Source organism: Myiozetetes cayanensis, unplaced genomic scaffold (assembly GCF_022539395.1).
Source record: "Myiozetetes cayanensis isolate MyiCay16 unplaced genomic scaffold, myiCay2020 scf22, whole genome shotgun sequence".
In the NCBI taxonomy this organism is placed as follows: domain Eukaryota; kingdom Metazoa; phylum Chordata; class Aves; order Passeriformes; family Tyrannidae; genus Myiozetetes; species Myiozetetes cayanensis.
This window is the reverse complement of record NW_026087434.1, coordinates 6,665,870-6,686,751: the sequence shown is the minus strand read 5'-3', so window position 1 is coordinate 6,686,751 and position 20,882 is coordinate 6,665,870. Positions and strand designations below refer to the sequence as shown.

At 46.0% G+C, this 20,882-nt stretch overlaps 1 protein-coding gene across 3 annotated transcripts in view; it reads right to left on the bottom strand.

The window, feature by feature from the left end:
* Nucleotides 1-6,150: 6,150 nt before the first annotated feature.
* Nucleotides 6,151-20,882, bottom strand: part of LLGL2 (LLGL scribble cell polarity complex component 2) — a 32,915-nt gene continuing 18,183 nt past the window's right edge. The window contains exons 10-27 of one of the 3 annotated variants that reach the window (XM_050319183.1): nucleotides 20,299-20,353; nucleotides 19,963-20,117; nucleotides 16,943-17,160; nucleotides 16,369-16,436; nucleotides 15,243-15,396; nucleotides 15,040-15,144; nucleotides 13,938-14,230; nucleotides 13,529-13,679; nucleotides 13,089-13,239; nucleotides 12,271-12,387; nucleotides 11,609-11,775; nucleotides 10,700-10,964; nucleotides 9,856-10,009; nucleotides 9,160-9,197; nucleotides 8,623-8,670; nucleotides 8,048-8,090; nucleotides 7,256-7,317; nucleotides 6,151-6,832 (exon numbers count right to left, since the gene is read on the bottom strand). In XM_050319183.1, coding sequence (XP_050175140.1) covers nucleotides 6,828-6,832; nucleotides 7,256-7,317; nucleotides 8,048-8,090; nucleotides 8,623-8,670; nucleotides 9,160-9,197; nucleotides 9,856-10,009; nucleotides 10,700-10,964; nucleotides 11,609-11,775; nucleotides 12,271-12,387; nucleotides 13,089-13,239; nucleotides 13,529-13,679; nucleotides 13,938-14,230; nucleotides 15,040-15,144; nucleotides 15,243-15,396; nucleotides 16,369-16,436; nucleotides 16,943-17,160; nucleotides 19,963-20,117; nucleotides 20,299-20,353 — 2,249 coding nt within the window. In that variant the 3' untranslated portion in view covers nucleotides 6,151-6,827. Of the gene's footprint in view, nucleotides 6,836-7,255; nucleotides 7,318-7,755; nucleotides 7,811-8,047; nucleotides 8,091-8,622; nucleotides 8,671-9,159; nucleotides 9,198-9,855; nucleotides 10,010-10,699; nucleotides 10,965-11,608; nucleotides 11,776-12,270; nucleotides 12,388-13,088; nucleotides 13,240-13,528; nucleotides 13,680-13,937; nucleotides 14,231-15,039; nucleotides 15,145-15,242; nucleotides 15,397-16,368; nucleotides 16,437-16,942; nucleotides 17,161-19,962; nucleotides 20,118-20,298; nucleotides 20,354-20,882 lie in introns of those variants that run through there. The other 2 variants (XM_050319182.1, XM_050319184.1) reach the window with 2 other exon arrangements.

Below are 20,882 nucleotides of genomic sequence, written 5' to 3'. Positions count from 1 at the left end.
CATGAACAAAAGAGCAGAAAGTGGTTGTGATTGATCAGAAAAAAAAAAAGACACTTTGCATAACTTCACAGCCACCTTGTTTATTTGGTAGTGGGTCAGGTAAGGAGACTGGTCAAAGTTATTCTTAGGAACATCTGTCTCTACGATTAAACTTGAATAAATGTATAAATGTTGTCTCTTCTTAGTTTCATTCTATTCAAGTAGAATTGACACTCCAGTCAGGACCCTGCAGCCTCTAAGACTGGTTTAAAAATATCTTCCTCTTTTTTGCATTTCCCCCCAACCTCGGTTGCATTGCATTAATATAAAATATCTCCACTGTTGTTTCCATACCATATGCCGCCTCATTTTGACAGAAAACACTGAGCCTGTACCCCAGGCTACTGAGAGAGAATTCCTGACCTCTCGTTCCTGACCTCTCACTGTTTCAAACTGGTGAGGCCTCTGCTCTTTTCCTCCAGCTATTTTAAGATGAGCCAGAAGGTCTCCAAGGGCCTCTTCCCCGGCAATAACCTGAGGAAGCCAAATAAAGTATTCATGATTGCAAGGGGAAACCGAAACAATTAAGTTACATAGGTTTGAAAACAGCCTCCTTAAATATTTCAGGAGCACTTTGTTGCCCAATTGTCAGCCGTTCAGCGGGGCTGGCTGATCCTGTTACACTGGAGGGCAGTGCCCCATGGCCCCAGCCCAGGGGTCAGCCAGAACCACAGCCCAGCTGTGCAGATGGTGTCACACCCCTCTGCAGGGATGCACTCGGTCCTTGTCTGAGCCCAGAGACTTCTCACTGTGCTAAGACACGGCTCAGACTTCCTCCTAATCCCCTGGCTGACCCCTGTGGTGTCTAAAAAGAACAAACTGAGGAGGCAAAGCCAAGCAAGGCTGCAGTAACCTCAGTCCTGCTGGTTTGGTGACTGCAGCAGGTACCAACAGGAATCCCTGGGAGAGTGATGCCAGCAGCAGGAACTCTGGCATGGTTAGGGTCCAGGGAGCAGGCCCCTGTGTCATCCTCCTGCCCCTTCACTGCTGTCGTGCCCTGGGAGAGCGTAACCGAAGATTTGATGTTTCTGCTTCCATCAGACTTTCTTTGCACTGGGAGCACTGAAGAACCTGGGTGGCCTCAAATAAGGAGCTGCCCTTCTCCCCCTTTTCTGCACAGCTGATGGGTTTGATGCAGAGCTCCTCTGAGTCAGTGAAATTCCCTGGATTTGAACCAGGTTCCAAACCAATTACACCTGAAGGCAAAGGGTCCTCCAGTCATGAGGGGTTGGGCCACGGCCCCCAGAGCTGCTCTCCCCTGGGAAATGACTGCTCTGCAGAAAGCAGCTGAGCCCCTGAAGTATAAATCAAAGGCTCAAAGTGGAATGTTAGATTGTCCAGACTGAAGTGATTACACCCAGGTATTTGAAAATCCCCAGCAGATGCTAACAAGCTTGCAGAGATAAAGGTAGAAGGAATCATGCAGCTAAGGGTGAGGGCTCATGTTACAGCTAGACTGACTTTATGGGCCACTCCTTCCTTCCAGTGTCCTCTGTATTCCCCAGCTGTTTCTTTTGCACCACTTCTGGTGGTCACTGCAGTGCAATTTGACCTTCCAGGTGACCTAAGGGTGAACTTCCTCTTAAATGAGTGGTTTGCTTGCCTGGAATTGCTCCTGCTGGCTATTCCCTTCCAAGACTTTAACACAGTTAGTTAAAAAATAAATTTAAAAAGCACAGATGGGCGCTAAGAGAAGAAAGGGAGCAGGAACAAGCGACACAGGAAGGCAGAAACAGGTCTTGGCAGTGACACCACAAACATAAAACTCTTTCTGGTCTCCTGAGCTCTGTGAGGAGGAGGGTACAGGCAGGTCTGAGTATCTAGAAGAAAATTTGTTGTGGAAACTTTGACAGATGCTCTGTCAAAAGCAGATTATCCCATAGTGGAAGAACAGAAACTTCAGTGTGATACTGGGCCACTCATGTTTTTTGTGCCCTGGGTGATATTGTCTTTACAGTTTTGAAGCACACTCACTGTCATTATGCTTTGCTACTAAAGATGTGGAACAAACTGGGAGCAATTTGCTCTTATCTGTGTCAGAATGAAGTTGGGAGGATGTGCTTGTCTATAGAACAATCATATCCTTTAAGAACACCTCTCCCAAATTCCATTTTTGTGGCTAACTTACAGTTTGGAATAAAGCTCCCTCAGCAATAGCTCAAACCACTTTGAACTCCATGCACTGCCTAAGAAATAACATCAAGCCTTTACTTGAACCTGCTGCCTTGGACTCTTGCCCCCATCAGGACTTGAGCCATAACATCTGACTTTGGGGTGACAAGCAGCTCAGAGATGTCCTCCTGTAGCACATTTGGGTTTTTCAGGAGCTCAGCCTGATCTTCAAGGGCTCAGCACAGCAATCTGATAAAACCAAGAGCCCTTTAAGGAAGCAGAGCATGAGCAGAATCCAAGCTTGCTATTTTGAAGTCCCTGCCCTGAGCATAAGCAGGGAACAGCAGATTGACTTTAAACAAATGAACAGCATTCAGAGTCTGGAGGAATGAGCACATAATGCACAGACTCATTTGCCAGAGGAGCAAACAGGAGGAAGAGATCTGTATCTTTTGAAGGGGAAGGTTCAGGGACAGGCTGGGCTCTGCCCATGGAGATACAGGTCCTTCCTACCTTGGGTGACTCCCTGACTGCTGTCAGCATGTGTCAAGGACCATCCATCTTAAACAGAGAGCTCCCTTGCCAAAAAGCCATTTTGAAATACAACTTAGCTCCAAATACAACAGCTGTGCCACAAGAGCTGGAGAGCATTGGGTTCTTTTAGCTGGGGAGGAGGTGAGCAGTGGTAACAGCCTCAAAGCACCTTTTTAGCTGTTTTCCTCTCTACTGAAACAGGCCACAAGTACAAAGAGCCTTTAAGTTCTCCTATCTCTGTGTTCCCAGCAAAGCTGCCCCTCCCATCCCCATGGATCAGCCAACACTTACCTTCATGATCTTCACACCTTCATGAGACACAAGATGAAACACAAGTTTCATTACAAGAAAATCACGCTTTGGAGAGACCATTTCTACCCAATCAACCAGCTGGGACAAATTACCAACAGCAGGATGATCTCAAAGGCCATCCTACTGCTACAGCAGCCTTCTCATGCAGGGATTTGCAGGTCCTCTTGGAATCTGCACCTTGGAAAGCTTGTCAAACAGCCCATCATCATGATGTCAGGGGAAGAGGTTTGATGTGCTGCATGGAAATATCCAGGCACCTGGGGCTCGAGCCTGTGAGTGAAGGCATGGAGTTATGTGTGACCAAGGGCTTGTGGCAGCTATTGGAAGAACTCTTCCACCTGGATTAGCTCAGGGAATCGGCTTCAGCTGCAACACAACCTTGGCCTTTGTTTGAGAGATCAAGAAGTCAAATACTGTGGCTTAGAAAAGACTGTTGGGTTTTAGACTTCAGTGCAAGTTTGCTTCTGTCTCATCCTTCAGCTGTGCCAACCCAACACCAGATCCCAGTCCTGCTCTTATTAAACACATCCCAGTTCATGAGGCCACATAGGCAGTGCCATCCTTTGGGGGCTGAATTCAGGACTACAGTCCAGGCATGCATTTGTTTGATCTGCAATAGATACAACCATATTATGAGAAACAGACCAATTAAGCTGGAAAAAAAAAACCAACTCATTTTCTCTCTAACCAGACATGCCTCAGGCTTTATGACTAAGATGAAAAGTACTTTTCCTTCCAACATTATGTTCTTCTAATAGAAGTGTTAGACAAATTCAGCAAATATTCAGTTGCTAAACATCTGAGGAAAGCTTGCATTACTATTGAAAAGGGAAAAACAAAAAAAAAGAGAGCTCCAGGCCAAGCTTTTCTAAGACTAGAGAATTTTGGCACCAACTATGCAACCCTATAAAAGAGCTCACGTTACCAGAAAGCATTTGACCTAAAACTCAGGCCACTACAAAACAGCATCCCATATTAGGTACCCAATATGTGTATTCAGATGTGGAAAATTTGTTCTTTAGTTGTGATCCAAGACTTTCCCCTCAGCAGAGAAAACAGCTCTGTGAGGGTTAGGGAACACAGTGCCAGCAGGGCTCTAAGGGAGGATTTTTTCAAGTCAGTGTTAACAGCAGGTCAGGTCCTGCAGCCAAGGGGCACTTCCCGGTGCCAGAGCCCAGTGAGGCTGCATAAAGCAGAAGGGGGGGAAGCACTGCCAAAGCCTGACTGGCAATAACCTTAATAAGGGCCAACGAGCCCTCAGATGCTTCCAAGCATTAAGCATTAGCTCTTGGAGAGAGCTAACAAACTCCCATCAGATCCCAGACAAGCAGTTCAAGTGAAAAGTAGAGGTAGGCACAAAACTCGAGGAGTTTGGCAGCAGCTGAATCCTCTGATCAGAAACAGGCTGTTATTATTTGTGTCAGCTGACAGGCAGGGTAAGGGTAACTGCGGGCTCAGAAGGCAATTCCTGAAAAGGAGAGAGGCAGAGGGATTTTTTTTCCCATTACATTCAAAAGCTGCTTACAGACATTCATTGAAGACTCCATCCTTCATGAGCATCTCATCCCAACACCTATTTTAACTTGATACTGGTTTTGTGACAGCACAAAAAATAGACCATAGTTCTGACTGTCACAGGGCTTTCCACCCTCTCCTGCTCAGCTCAGAACACAACTGAAAGCACAGCACGTGAGTTCCAGTCTTCCCTTCCTTTGCCACTTTGCTATTTCTCCTGTATTTCAGGCATAGCAGCTCTAAAAGGATTCTTAATGTCTCTGCTCACAACAATGTCAGGGAGTTTATTCCAGTGAATCCTTCAGTTCCAAAGCATTGCTAGAAAAAAAATCTGCCATGTATCAGCACACATCCCGAACTACTCAATCCCATCAGCAGTCTGGCTTGTCCTTTGAGGAAAATAACAAGAAGCCTGGATTAATTTTTATTGCTGTTGTTTTTAAATCTAAATGCCCTTTAAGGTGTACAAATGACACCATTTTTGTGACTTGCCTCACTCTTTTAGTGGACCTACTGGATTTTTCAAGTTACATCAGTGCAAGTAGGGAGAAGTTATAAATTCCTTCTGCCTATTCTGAGCAGGACTGTGACATCTCTTCCCTCCATCCTGCCAACAAATAAATACTCAGAAAAGACATTAGAATCAGTCCATCTGTAAGGAGCAGACAGAAGCAGCTGGGGGGCACTAGGATGATGCACATACACAGGATCACAGCAGCTCAGAAGATGCTGATTGAACCAGAATTTCCTGTAAATTTGCTGCCTCAGTGCCTGGCACAAGAGGTGGAAACAGCAGGCCACCTCTCTGCCAGCCTCGGTCCTGCAGCAATAGAGACAAGGAAATAACAAAGCTAATGGAAACAAGGAGATGAAAGCTAGTTAGGAAATAGAAACTGAGGAGGAGAGAGCGCTCTCTAAAACCTCATTAGCAATAAATTAGGTCTCAAAGGAGATACTAATACTTCTAGAAGAAAGGGTGACTGAAACACAAGCTGAACAACAGCAACTCTGCAACCATCTTCTTCTGCAGAGTAGAATGTGCCACCCTATCACTGCAGGGAAGAAAGGATCCCTCAGCCTTGCTCAGGAAGATCAAGACAGATCCTGAAACAAGAGGGCTTCTAAGGAGAGGCTTCCAAAGCATGCCAAGGGATGGCAGCTCAGCACCCAGTCTGGGGGGATTTAGTTTCTTCCTTACTGGCTCTCATGGTGCTACAGGCAAGTTAACAGAAGGGAAATTTGAGGAAGTGGCGTTAGGTCAGGGATAAAAGAACCAAAATTTTGAAGAGTAGCGAACTGCTCTAAGCAGAGTTTCACCAGCTTCAATCCAAAATCCACTGGCAGACAGTACAGCAGCACTGCCAGAACAACTGTGTCTCCCTTCCAGCGGAGACATCCCCAATGCCATATGGATTGCAGGATGGTGATACAATCACTTTGCTTGCCACCTGCATCTTCTCCAACCCCCCATCCTGCTCCACCTCCAGGGGTGCTCTTTGCCTCTCAGCTCAGAGAGGGAGAGCTCCACCTTCTCCAGGGGATATGTGGCCAGGAGCCCGTGGCCAACCTGAAAGCAGCTGCTGAAGGGAAGAACAGATATGAGAGCAGACAAGGATCACAAAAGGGAATTCAGACTTTTATTTCCAAAAAAAAAAAAAAAAAAAAAAGAAATATAGTGTTGAAACAAAAATCAAGTTCCATTAGTTCTCCTCCGATTTGAAGGGCTACAAAAATAGATTCTACCCAAATCCATAAAGCCAGTTAACAGTACCATAACAAACAAACCCCAAAATTACTCATTCAGATACCACAAACAGCAGTCACAGGAATCTAGCATATATTATTTAACGCTTTCTTTAAAAAGTAGATTTCTAAATGTTTCCGTTAAAACTGAAATACCCATAAGATTTTTTTAAAAAATTGTACAAAAAAAAATATTTTAAACCAAGTTGGAGGTAACAGTGTGCGTTTATTAAAATCCTGCACCAAGGCAGTAAAACATTTATAATTTAAAACCCAGCCCAGTAGAAAAGAGAAATGTGCAAACATTTGAATGTTAGATGTACTCAGAGGCTTGTGGTGCATCGGACCTGGCGATCCACTGCTGTCCTAATGCAAGGCGGGCTCCACGAGGAGAGGTCTCTAAAGAGGCACTAGAGGGGAGGCAGAGGCAGCAAAGCACACTCATGCCAAGCTGCAGCTCTCACCAGCCTGGGATGCTGGGAGCACCGGTGCCTTCTCCCCAGGGACGGTTTGCCCCATCAGTAGTGTTATGGCACTCGATCCAATGCCCGAGAGTCCTCGATGAATTCGGGTCAATCTGCTTTAGGATGAGAGAATGCAAAAGCCATTTAAAAAAAAAACAACAAAACCACACAAAAAACCCCCAAAAAAGTGAAAGCTAAAGAGAGCTCCTGAGTTGATACACTCAGGTTGTTGCTGTGAGCTCTGGCTGCCTCGCCAGCTCGCTTTGCGGTTAAGAGTCAGACAGGAGCCTTCAAAGGGTTTTCAGCTCCTTCTTTAACACTGATGCAGCACATTTACTTGTGTGCCACACAGGCAGCTGAACAGTGCTCATACACCACTCACCCACTCAGCAGTTTTCCCACCCTGAAAATTCAGGTCAGATTTCTGCACTATTGCAAAGCGTTTAAATAAGCTCAATTTTACACCGAAATTTCGCTCTACTTTCTGCTTCCTCTGGCTACTTCACTGGGCCTCAAATATCTTTAGCCTCACCTACCTCCTCCATTACTTAGTCCGTGTCCTAATGGACTTCTTGCCAAATTTCTTTCTGCATAGCTCCTGCAACGACACAAGAAAAGGATTTCCTTATTGCGATGCAGTCTCGTCCCATCCGCTCCCAGCTGCCGACAGAAGACCAGGATGAGGTAGTGTCCAGAGGAAGTGTGCAGAGCAGAGCAGGTCAGGCAGTCACTGATCCTTACACACCAGCAGTTACCAATCCCAAAAAGCCTCCTGCATCCGTTGCAGACAGTAGTCCTTTGTGTACACTTGGTAGCCCCCTGTCACCTGAACATCAGGTGTTCCAGGGAGGGAAGACAAAGCCCCGCACCCGTGGTGGTAGCTCAGCTCGATGGTACAGACAGAACGGGAGCAGAGGCACTGAGCACATCCAAGTGACAGTGCCAAGCCAGGATTAAAACTCCAGAGTCCCATCCTTGACCAACTAAGCCCGTGTGGCCTGCCCTTAGATCAGTACGGGTTGACACAAATAGAAACCTGTATGCGAATACTCAGACTCCTGTTCCTTTGGGAGGTGGGAATGTGATCTCTCCTGCTTTTCGGAGAGAAAGAGACAAAGCATTATTCATAAAAAAAAAACGTCAAGGGACAGCATGTGAAAGAGAACCTGCCTCTCATTAGTGCCCTTTGGTAGCTTGTGGGACACACACGTGACCAGATTCCAGCACAGGGATCCCTGTCATCACACTGGGCATCCCCCTGTTTTCAGCTCCAACTGCCCTCCCTTGCCAGCCCCAGCCATTAGGAACAGAAGCTGGTTGATACTCACCCTCTGCCCCCCTCCAGAGTACTCTGGATCTCCTTCAGCACTTCTGGAAAGCAGAGGGTTAAAGCAGTGAGCCAAACCAGTGAGGATCTGCTTTCAGGCAGCAGCCTGACCACATTCCACCTTCCCACTGCACAGCCTCCAAAACCTGCCTCCCACAACAGAGGTCAGGCCTGGTACCATCACTGCCTCTTCAGCTGTACCAGGTTTGTACTGGACAAGCTGGCACACAGGACTGAAGGAATCATTTGCCAGAGGAAATACTGCCAGTCCCCCTGTACCAGAGCCCCAAAGGAACTGTCTGTTCCAGCTGTCATTTTTCAGAAGTCCTATTGTAAATAAAGATCCTGCTCTTATCTCAGCAGGGAATGCAGCTCTGTGGGACAACCCCCTGCCTGAGGGCATGGCTATCTGTCCAACCCCCCATTTCCAGGGCTCAAGAAAACACAGCATTTCTACCAGTAACTGAAGATCCCTTGGAACTGAGTACTGGAATCCACAAAATTCCCAGCAGCTTTCTTCTTTTCCCACCCAGAAAGGCACCTGCCCTCTCAGTAGCAAGACTTCATCTCACTCACTTTCGTCATTGAGTAAGGCATGTTCCATCAGCTTCCCAGACTTCCTTTCTAAAAATAAAACAAAAAAGAACAGGAAAAAACCTTTTAGCTCACAATATTTCCCCCTTTTTATGAAATAAGTGCAATTTTGGAAACCCACAATGGAACTGAATTTCTTCCTCCCCCCCTTTTAAGTATCTTTGGACTCTCCTGAATGCTTCACAACTAATCCCTGAGGTCTCTCACACGCTGAACTGTATTTTCCAGCAATACTAGTTTGGGTAACAGAAGATCCCATGAGTAACTTCAGACCTTACCCTCCCAAATGCCTCTTCCCTCCAGCAAAAACTCTGTTCTATCCTTTAAGGGAACCTTGCCACATGCAATCACTTCAGAGCTATCAACTACTGTGTCCAGACAGGGCACAACATTTCCCTCACATCCCTCCTTACTTTCCCCTGTCTTAGGTATAAAAATATCAGCTGTAGCAACAGGAAAGATGTTTCAGGGGTTAAAATCACCAGGCTGCCTTTAGTACAACTAAGTTTTTTTGCTTACCATCTTCTCCATAGTCACCCGGACTCTTTCCTGGTCCCCTAAAAAAGGAAAGGAAGCAGATAAAACAATCACTGACACTGAGGTACAGGGGTGCAGGGAATTGCCCCTGCAGTATGTGAGAGCCACGTGTCAGACATGGCATTTGGGACCGAGCAAAGCAAGCCAGAGCTTGCTTTAGGTTTGTGACTCCAGTTTAGGGAGACAAATTCCAATGCTCCACTGCTTTGTCCTAGCAAATCACAGAATATGCTGAGTTGGAAGGGACTCACAAGGATCACTGAGTCCAGCTCTTTGCCCTGCACAGGACCATCCCCAAGAGTCACACCCTGTGCCTCAGAGGATCATCCAAACCCTCCTGGAGCTCTGGCAGCCTAAACCTTCCCTGACACAACTTCAGACCATTCCCTGGGGTCCTGTCCCTGGTCTCCCCAGAGCAGAGCTCTGCCCCTCACAAGGAAGCTGTAACTGCAATGAGGTCTCCCCTCAGCCTCCTCTTCTCCAGCTGAACACACCAAGTGCCCTCAGTGTCCTCACATGGCTTCAAATCAAGGCCCCTCCCCATCCTCACTGCCTCCTTTGCACACTCTCTAATGGCTTCAGATCCTTCTTACACTTCAGTGCCCAAAACTGCCCCCAATATTCCAGCTGAGATGTACTCCAAACCATCAGTGAGGTGGTTATGTTTCCAGACTTTACCTGGATTTCCTGGCAGCGTTCTCCACGCCAGACTTGCTGTGCACATGGTTGTTGGTTGTCACTTCTGGCACGTCCACGATGCACCGGGGCTCCACCAACCACTTGGTAGAGAGGGAAAACCTCTCAAACTCCGACGGCGAGATCAGATAGAAACCTGCAGATGATTGGGAATTTATAAGCAATTTTAAGCCCAGGATATAATTACAGAACTAAAGGTCATCCAAAAAAGAACAGACCTAGGCATGCTCTGTGTTTGGCACAAAGGGTTTGCATTTCCTCCTATCTAAACAAGGAGGGATCACTGAGGAAGATATTACCCCAAGGAGTGGTTAGACTAGAGACTGTGGAATTTAAGATTATGCTGAGAGAGAATTGTATTGTCCAGTAGACACTTAGGAAAAACATAATAGAAAGATGCAAAAAATGAACTGAAGAGCTATGAGCCATTTTCAGCAGCCACAGGACATGGGATCCCAGTCTTGCAGTGTGAGCATTCAGCCACACACATGTATGGTAGGGATAATGCAGCCATTCATCCAGTGCTTGCTGCTTGGAGAGAGCCATTCCCTTCACTCCAGAAAAGAGGAGGGTAGCCAGGTGGAAGGTACCTATGGGGCACATCCAACCTGTCAGCTGAAAACCACCATGTTCATTAACAGTAATGGAATCAACCCACTTCTGCTTCTGTTTATTCATGTGTGTGTCTCTTGGCAGCTGGTACCAGCCAGAAACACGAGATGGACACACTTATGAAATATTCACATGTGTGCACTGAACACTAAGCCCTTTTCCACTGTCTCAAACACACAACAGAGGTAGATGGTTTGGGAGAATCCCACCTTACCTTGGCCATATTTGGTGAAGACACAGGATGCAATGCCACTCACATCCTCCTTGCGGATGCAGGGGTAGCGGATCTGTAACTTGAGGAAGGGCAGCGAGATGATCTGAATGTCTCCCAGGTTAGTCAGGACAGCCAGGTCATTCTCGCTGTAATCGTCCGTCTTGCAGCTGCCAAAGTTTGCAACTGTCACCTTTCGTACCCTACAGCCCTCCAGGGCCGTCAGCTTGAGCTTCAGTTTGGAGCTGACCTTGGGTAAGGTGAATACCTGTCAACAGAAACAAGACACTGACACCTCCTTCCTGCACAAAGGCAGCAGCAGCTCCCCAGGACATCTGCTGCTCCCCGCCTGGAACAACGTTTTCATTCACAGTGAATACACACAGGTGTAACCCGAGTCACCCCCCTGCTCATGGGACAAGAGGGAATCAGCCACAGTCAGTGTGAGAACCTGTTTCTGTTCTGATATCAGTTTTACCCCTCAGGCTGCAATCTGCACTTCTCCCCTATTTTTCCAAAGCTCCTCCATATCTGACTACAAACCATTACAGAAGGAGAACAGGGTTAGACCAGTCAGTGTGCAAAACAAGAAGCTTTTCAGCTACTTCACAGAAATGCCTACTAATTCCTGCTTCTGCACAAACCACAGCAAAAGCTCTTCCCCGAAAGCAGAAGCCTTGTCCAAAGAGTATAATGTAATACAGGTACAAAATTTCCATGCTCAGCATGTGCTGGACACCCAGTTTTCCAGCAGACACCTGATTTATGGACTGCACCAAACAGAAGTGCTGTCCCAAGGGCTGTTATTGAGGACACAAGAACAAGCACTCCCAGGAGTTCTCTGACCGGAGCTTCAGCAGATTTCATGCACGGTCCATAATGCACCTCCTTTCCTCAACAGGTGACACTTACCTTAAATTGCTCTTCAGATACCACCAGCAGCTGATGGCTGCCTTGCATATCAGGACTCTTGGAAAGGTCATGTGCTACTTCTAGAGGTTCTGGGAGGGGAGTGCTGCGTCCATCCAAGACAAGTATCCCCACAACAGGAGCCCTGTGCATCAGCTGAATCTCTTTGGCTAGACAGGCAAGATAAGGAGGGAAAACAAACAGGAGTCTAGTCAGAGACACTGTGAGAAAGTCACATCCTCTCAGGGCTGCAGACCTTTATACTGTGATTACAGAAATGCTGCCTGAAAAGATTTAGTACTTAAAGGGCATTCAAACTGGACTGTTTTGTGTTAAAGAGCAACTATTGTTACATAAAGACAACAGGTCCAGCTGTCAGAATGAGGGACATGTGCACTGAGGCTTGATGGTAGATATTCAGTGACAGCTGATGCAAATTTACATTTCTGAAGTGAGTAGGAAATGAGGCTAAGGAATGTCAAGCAGTGCTGGAACTCACTCCTTTTTCCAGTGCATTCACTAGAGTGAGCACTGCTTAGCTCAGACACTGCCACACTTGGCTCCACTCCCACTGATAAACAGCAATAATTGAGCTTTTCTGTACGTGACTCCTGTGAGTGTCGGCTCAGATCCATCAGAGCTGTGCTCTCCCAAGGGACACTTACCCTGCTCTGCCCTGACAGGCTCATCCATCCTCCTCTCTGCTGGGGGAACACGTAAACAGAAGGCGTAGACGGTCCCTCCGTTGGTGCCAGCCCACAGGGACGGGCAGTGGCGGGAGCCTGGAGCAACAAAGAGGTCCATGAGCAAGACACCACCTGGGACACCCCTGGATAACTGCTGTCCCCAGCTGTGCACATCCTCCCCCTCTGTTCACATCCAAAATATTTTTATATTAGGGCAGAATTGAGAGGGAAACTACATGTTCTTAGCACTTCTTTTCCCAATACATGTCCACCAGCAGCCCTGAAAAAGGACATGGCATGTAAGCAAAGAGTGCTGCTTCCACGAGTCACCCTAACTGCTGCATCCATTTTTCCACATATTTATATCACATATGAGCAGAGTAAACTTGTGTAACACATCAGCTTGGGCTCTGTTGCACAACCAGTTACCACTTCCACCAAAATTAAAAGGTTCTGCTGGGGACAGGAGTGAGCTTCAGAGTAATGAGAGAAGGCAAAACTGATACTAAAATGTCAGATGCCATTCCAGCACATTTGAAAACCATACATAAAGGCTTCATCCAAAGATGAACTACCACTTGCCTTGCATTAGCCAGCAGCCAGAATGGCTAAATAACAATTCTGCATGACAACATATGCTCTTGTTCTGTATTAGCTTTTCAGCATTGCACAAAGTAGGGCACAGGAGGTGCCGAGTTTTCCTGGCAATAAATCCTAATACACTCCTTGGCAGGAGAGGTTAAAAAAAAAATCCAAACAAACGTTTGGAAGAAGAGAGAGATGCTTTTTGTACTCACTGTCTCTCAAGAAGGTATCAGCAAAATACAAGGTTCGCACAAAGCCAGTGAAAGAGTCTTCTGCCGACCGGGCTTCGATCTTCCGCTGGACGGGAGCCAGTTCCATCTCCTGCAACGTGTCCTGGTCAAATTTGGCATTTGCTTCTTGCACCTTCAAAGATATATATACACATATTGTCAGTCAGGGACAGACACAGCAGGGAGAAAAGAGTGGCAGCAGCAGAAAGGGACAGCACTGTCATACCAGTGTACTCATCTTCTGAACTGATATCTAAAAATGTGACTGTTTGATCTAAGACAGAGCAGCATCAGAAACTGCCACTTTCCCCCTATGCCAATAGCTCTTGATTTGACAGTAGGGCTGCTCTAGGCAGTCTCATTAGGACACTGCATGCTCCAAGATGTAAACAGACAGGACCCCAAAAAGGTGAACCCCTCACCTCTGAGGCGTTTCCACCTCCTCGCCGCTTCCTGCTGGACACGCGGCTCCTTCTGATCCGCCTGAACGACTGACGGAGGGACTTCTTCAAGGACTTCACCCGGGACAGGGGGCCTTCTAAGGCCAGCTGGTCACTGGGATGCAGGGTACACCTGGAAGAGGGAGACAGTGGGCACGTGGTCACTTTCTGTGATGTGGCAATCACTCCCAAGAGTCCAACGGGACACACGCAAATGTTGGAACACGCTTAAATATCCTTGAAGATCTTCAAGGATGGAATCCAACGAGGCAGGGCTTCTTGCTACAGTGACTGCTCTTGAGAAATTGCTTATCACAGCTTGCTTTGTTAGTAATCCCAGGCCATCATTAACAAAGGATTACTACAGACTTCCTGGAAAGATGACACTTACTTGACAAAGACCAGTCGCTTCTGCTGATGGTCAAAAAGCCCAAAGCCATGACTGGTACCAAAGGCCACAAGCTTCCACTCAGAGTGCAGGGCCAGTGAGGTGACCACAGCTGGTGGCTGACACTGGACAAGGACAAAAGGCTGGAAACCAGCTTCAAATCGAACAGGTCCGTCTCGAGTTTTTAGTTTCTCGTGACCTTTCCACCGATAGCCCTCTTGGTCCTGCAGGAGATCTGCTTCAGCGTGGTCCACCACATGTTCTGCATCTTCATCATTCAGTTCCATCACCAGCACCTGAAAGGAAGAGGACAACCTTTGGTACAGCTCTAGATATGCAGGCAAGTCCTCCAAGCTGCAGGCCTTCCCTGCAGCTGCACAACTACAGCATCTCTCAGGGCAGATAAGGAACATTAGATAATGCCTCAAATACCAATTAGAGATAGCAGTGAATCACAGCATGGTTTGGGTTGGAAGGGATCTTAAAGATCATCTCACTCCAACCCCCTTCCATAGACAGAGAACTAGACCAGGTGGCTCAGTGCTCCATCCAACCTGGCCTTGAACACTGTCAGGGATGGGGCATCCACAACTTCTCCAGGTAACCCGTTCCACTGCCTCACCACCTTCACAGTAAAGAATTCCTTCCTATATAATATATAATCTAAACACACTCTTTTTCAGGTTGAAGCCATTCCCCCTTGTCCTGTCACCACATGCTCTTGCAAAAAGCCCTTCTCCATCTTTCTTGTTGGTTCCTTTCAGGTACTGGAAGGCTGCAACTGGGTCATCCCAAAGCCTTCTCTTTTCCAGGCTGAACAAACCCAATTCCCTCAGCTTTTGCTCATAGCAGAGGAGCTCCATCCCCCTGATCAACTCAGTGGCCTCCTCTGAAGGGTCAGTGTCCTTCCTGTGCTGGGGACCCCAGAGCTGCATGCAGTGCTCCAGGTGGGGTCTCACCAGAGCAGAGTACCATAAAATTCCCAGAGAACACATCAATTTACCACTAGAGAAACGGGCATTTTAAATTTTAACATCTCTCCAAGTCACACTGTGACAACCCGCACTACAAGCAAGATTCATGATGACTGTTTGCATGCCAGTACCTGTCCTGCTGTACCAGCTACAGCCAAGTATCCGCTGTATTTACACAGGTAGATCTTCTGGATCCCAAGTCTTGGATCATCACTGTAAGGGTCGAAGGTACCAACCTAAGTGAGAGAATGGAGGGTGGCTGGTCTTTAACCGGGACAAGACTCAGAAATCCTCAGGTTTCCAGAAAGCTTCTAAAAGCAACATCCTCTCTCACCTTGCGAAGTGGAGGCCACTCGTCCTCACCCAGGGTGTTCATGTTGTCGTTGGGATCAGCATCCGTGAGAAACACTCTCACTGTGCTCAGCTTGTAAAGGAGGTGTAAGCAGACACCAGATGCATCCCAAAACCTCACTGTGCCATCTTCATGCCTGGGGGGGGTTGTTACAAAAACACATCACAGAGGAGAACAGTACATGGATGGTAAAACAGAGGGGGAAAACTACCAAAAAAACAAACCACACTGAGGAACAAACTACAGAGAGAAAGATTTTTGGCTTCTTGGGGTTTTTTTTGGTGGGTTTTGTTTTGTTCTACATTGCTGGGTTTATTTAATCCAGTTTGTTCTCAGTGATCTGACACCCTTGTACAATTTTAGATTATGCCAAAAACACATGGAAAAGGGAAAAAACGCAGCATATAGAAGGAACTCATCCTAATAAAAATGCTGTTATTGGGACAGAGGGGGAAAAATAAAACTGAAGAACACAAAATCAAGCTTTAATCTTAGTTCTCCGGGTGAAAATTGGCAACAGTTTTCCAACACAAGGGAGGAGCTTCTAACATGCTCCATCAAGAATGAAGTCTGAGGGATAGCCCACTGAAATTCTCAGAAGTGCTTTGAAAAGAAAGTGACACATTTTTATGCAGTGAGACAACCTCTTGATAGTTACTTCCTCCTCTTAGCTAGATCTGCTCATGCTGATCAAAGCAGACAGGAGCCCAAGCTAACCTCCACTTGGAGACTCAGAGCAGTGTAAAGTAGGGGGGGAAATTCTTCAAAACCTTCAAGATTAAGCTCCACTTTTACACTGCTCCCTTTGAAGCGGTTTAGATTACTGCTTGCACTCCTACATTGTTTGAGAGGGGAACGGATAACACAGCAAAACTACAAATCAGCCAGAATTTGTGGGTTATCTGTGGATGTCACGACGCGTCAGAAGCAGCGGAATCAGTCGGCTTTCCAAAGGCAGCAGCACAGCTTTTGGAAGCTGCACTGTAAAGCTGCAGCCTTCTCCCTACAGGATGAGCAGACTTTATTCTCATGGGAAAGCCTCAGTTAGTTCAAAGGGGGGAACTGAAACTGGAAAGGGCTCCTCGATGGTTATCAGTGCAGTACATACCCCGTTAGCAGCAAGTCCCTCTGCGGAGGATCTGGAGCTATGTTGGTGCCACCATCGATCGGCCACGGCTACAAACACATTAAGAGAAGACTGTGACTCCCTAGGCAGTGACAGTGTGAAAAGAATATGAAGTCAGCAGGAGAACACGAACTTCAGTGCAAGTGGCAGTGACACAGTCCACACTGCTAGCTTTTGTTTTGGACTAATTGTTCCCATTCTGACATCAACTGTGCTTTTCAGGAGACACTCCACACATCTCCTCACGAAGCTGTGCCAATAGCTTCATGCTTTTACACGAGAACTTTGTTACCACTGACAGCTGGGAACACTCAGACTTTCCCTCTGGCCTGTCAAAGCTTAAAAAAATAACACATTTTAATTCCCCAGAGTGAGTCACTGTACTGGTGGTGCTCTGGGAAAAAGCCTCTCTCGACCCTATTAAGAGGCAGGACAGCGTCTGGTGGGACTCATCCCTCCACAGCCCGTCAGTAGCACAGACCACCCACACTCTGGGCAGTCCTGCTGGTCTTAAACACATGGGAACACCCCTGGGAACACAGTAAAGCTGCCATACCATACTGGAGTAGTGGATGTTCTGCTTGCTCCCAGCACTGATAATCCGCTCCCACAGCTTCAGTGGGATGTTGGAGACGTGGTGTGAGCAGGTGATGGCTGAGCAGTGCAGAGAAGCCAGGTATGGAGGGTGGACTGCTGGCCAGCCTGCAGTTTTCAGGTCTATAACCACCAGCTCTTCTTCTGCCAGCACCACCATGGCAGAAGGGTCATCAAACTCTGCAGAAACAGGATTTACTGAGGCTGACAGAACTGGCCATCCAACGTTAACAGGAACAAACCTCCCGTAAGGCTTCTTTGAAAACTGTTATCACAGAGCTCCACACAAACATTTGTGCTGGAAAAACCTTAAATGCTTCTGGGCTTAGGCTTAACTGGGCCTATCAAGGCCCTAGTATTAATGGATTTAAAGACACTAACAGATTTACTGCAAATTCAAGTTTCTTTACATCATTCCTGGGACCGCCAGAGTGACCTCTGACAGATTCCACTGCAGAATAAAAAACGTGTTATCAACACACGTGGTTAAATAACACAAATTCATGCTTATAATTGTAACAGCCAGAATTCCAAAGACTTTACCTACAGCTAATCAACAGCACTGGGTGGAAAGACATGCATACACCCCAGCAGTGACCCATTTAGTGCCATGTTAGGACCACAGTCCATCCAGGCTAAGCTGCTTAAACATGCTAATGCCTTGGGTTCTGCAGAATGCTTCTCTGCCTGAGCTGACAAGTATTTACAATTCAGCTCTCTTCTCATTTTCTCTGCTTCTCATATGTTGTGACACATCATCTGGGCTTTCTTTTTAAGGAGTGTGTATATCATCTAATAATTCCTATGTATGTTAGGCATGATTACAAAAGAAATGAACATGTTCATGGAACTTGACTGATGACATCTGATGCAAACAAGATTTTTAATTCTAGTTACAATGAAAAATCTTGAAAGAAATAAAAAAAAATTCAGTCTACAAGGACATTACTGCAGTAAAGTTCTTGAGACAGCCACAGCAGCAACTGGTGGGGAAAACCAAAACCACAGATCAGTTCACACCAGTAACAATTAACACAGCTCAGCAATCTGAGTGAATGTAAAGCTGTAACACTGAAGGGGTGATAAACATTAGCAACCTAGGTAACTCAGCTGTCCCTGACCTCCTCTCCTAAACTGTACTTTTACGTCCCTCCTTTCCTTGTTTGATTACCTGGAATATACTTGCAAGAAGGCACATACCAACGCTGTCCACTCAGCAAAATTAAATTCAAGTAATTAGTACTTGGCATCACTCTAGTGAGACACTCCAGGTTTTACCTCTGACTAGCCCCAGCCATAACACATCACTAATTAGTTCGGTTTCTTCATGAAAAAAAAAAGTTTTCTGTTCAGTTTTACTTTGCTTCCCTAAATGCCACTGTTTGCAGTTGCCCACAGGACTTCTGAATAAAATAAATAATATCACACCTCTACTACACTATCCATGCACTCTGCTGCTGTCACTGTTAACCAGAAGTACTTGGTTTTAACAATATTTTTTTCCCTGCAAAGACACACGTCTGAGCTCGCTGCTAATGGCAAGAACCTATTTTAAGTTGCTGAAGTAGCAAGCACACTAGAATTTGTCATGATTGCCACACACTCATCCACCTAATTTAAAAAAAAAAAAAAAAAGAAAGAAAGAAAACAGGAAGGGCCAGCCTTCTAAAAACTGTTTCCACAGCATATCCAGGGTAGTGGAAAGTCACCAGCTATGACCATGCTGCAATGCACAAGCTTTGTGCTTATTAAATTAAGTGGCTTTGGTATACAATTAATACCTTCATATTGCCACTGCAGGGAAGACTGCTTAGGGGCAAACAAGGCAAGCCACGTAGATCCACTAAGCTTAGGCAATCAGCCACAAGGAAGCTTGTCAACCACAGAAACCTCATTTTATTGTAACAAAACTTCCTCATCTAAGTGCAAAAGCTTCAGCTTCCTGCAGCAGCTGCTGTCTGAACCCACTAGAATTCGTGTTAACGAGATAATTCAATCCCTGGGAAGTATAAATATAGAGCCTGTTAGTTTAGTTACTTCATCCTAAAGGATTTCTAATCATATCCAGAAACTGAACTTTAAGTAGTCAAACTCTTACATAAAAAACCCCCCAGATTTCTTTCCTCCTTAAGACTTTTGTTCTGTCATCTAGAATCACAACTCTAACAATTTCATAGGAAGTAAAGGGGCCTCATTCTTTAACATTGAAAAGTATTAGATTTGAGGTACTGAACAAATTTAATGGCAGTGTGAGCTGTAGGCGCTGCACACTTGGAACATGCTTATAAAAAGAAGAATGTTACAGTTACTGTGGAAATAAGGGCAAGAAAGCTCTTCAACAGAAGCAGGAATCTGACAAGCTCCATACAATCCGAGGAATGAAAGCTATTCAGCTTTCAAATTGTTTACATTCATGTTCAGCAGTAGTAACGAAATTAAGTTCCCTATATAATGACCCTTGGTTCTGTGTCACCCTTTGCTGATTTATTACCCAGAGCTCCAGCCATAAATCCAGGTAGTAATTAAAAGGAACAGTGTCTCAGTGGGAGTAAATTCTGGTTTTAATTATTAGCCTTCTTTGAAGTGTTTTCTTTGAAACAGCAATATTCAGATCCTCATTTCACGACCTGGTTATGTCCAGTGTCCAGCTTAAACACACATAAGCTTAAAAGATCTTCTCCCATTAATAGAATAGTGCCTTTTTTTTCTTTTTTTTTTTGAGGAATGTATGGCATTTGTAAATACCTCATTCTTCATATCAGTATTTCACATTTCACCTTCAAATGGCAAATCTTTTACAGCTGGACTCAATCTGAAGGGTTTTTTCCAACCTAAACGATTCTGTGATTCTCTGTTAAAGTCCCAGAAACTCCCCGAACAACTGACCTCCTTCTCACATTTCATATGCTATTTATACCAGGCAGATTTCCACATGCCTACACAGCCATCCTAATTCCTCAGTAATGCCCTTTCCTCACACACCTGCAGTGGGCTCCGAACTGAAGATGATGAAGAAGTCTATCACTCGTGACGTGAAGTCAAAGGCTGTTTGCTGGCTGCCGTGGATGACAGAGATGCTGTGCCGGTCACCGTAGCTCGCCCGGGGCATCCCTCCTTGGAATATAATGTAGGGAAGCCTGAAGAGAAAGAGGAAATTGGAGTGGTGTGGGCTGAAGTGAGGAGCGAGCAAAATTTCCAAGACACGAGGCAAGTCAAACCCCGACAAAAAGGTTTTTGTAACGTTCCCCTAAAGGCACTGCACGCTGTCCCCTTTAATGCCTTTAAACATTAGAGTGAAGGGATGCACCACAAACTCACCCATTTTTTGTGGTCTGCCAGTAAATCTTGGAGATGGCCTTGCAAGGAAAAGGACCTAAGAGAACAGACATTTTCTGTAACTCAAGAAGGGCATCTTTTACGTAAGAAGTTGCTTATTCTACTTCACCAAGGTCACCTCACCCTCCACCTGAATTAGTAGGCACCAGCACCACCTCCCCTGACCAAGCCACATCAGAAAAGTCTTCTGGGACACACTGACCACAGCAAAACACAGCTTAGACTCAGGGGAAGTTTCTAATGGCTAACAGGGAGTGCAAGTGCCATTGGAGAATCTGATTAACTAGAAAGGATTGCTGAAAACACAACCATTCCTCAACTAATGTAAAGGTGATAGAGCTTTAGAAGCCTCTCCATGCTTGGAAAGATGAGGTCATCCCTCATTTCAGGGGTTTCAGCGAATCAGAGGCTTCATTTCATCACTGCTCAGGTCGACAAAAAACTACACTCAGCTCACTATTAATTACAGACGATCCAAGCAACTCCTGCTGAACAGGACACCAACTGAAACAATGAGCTGAATCACCAATGCCTTTTTTCGTAAGGGGCACTAATTTTGTCAGCAC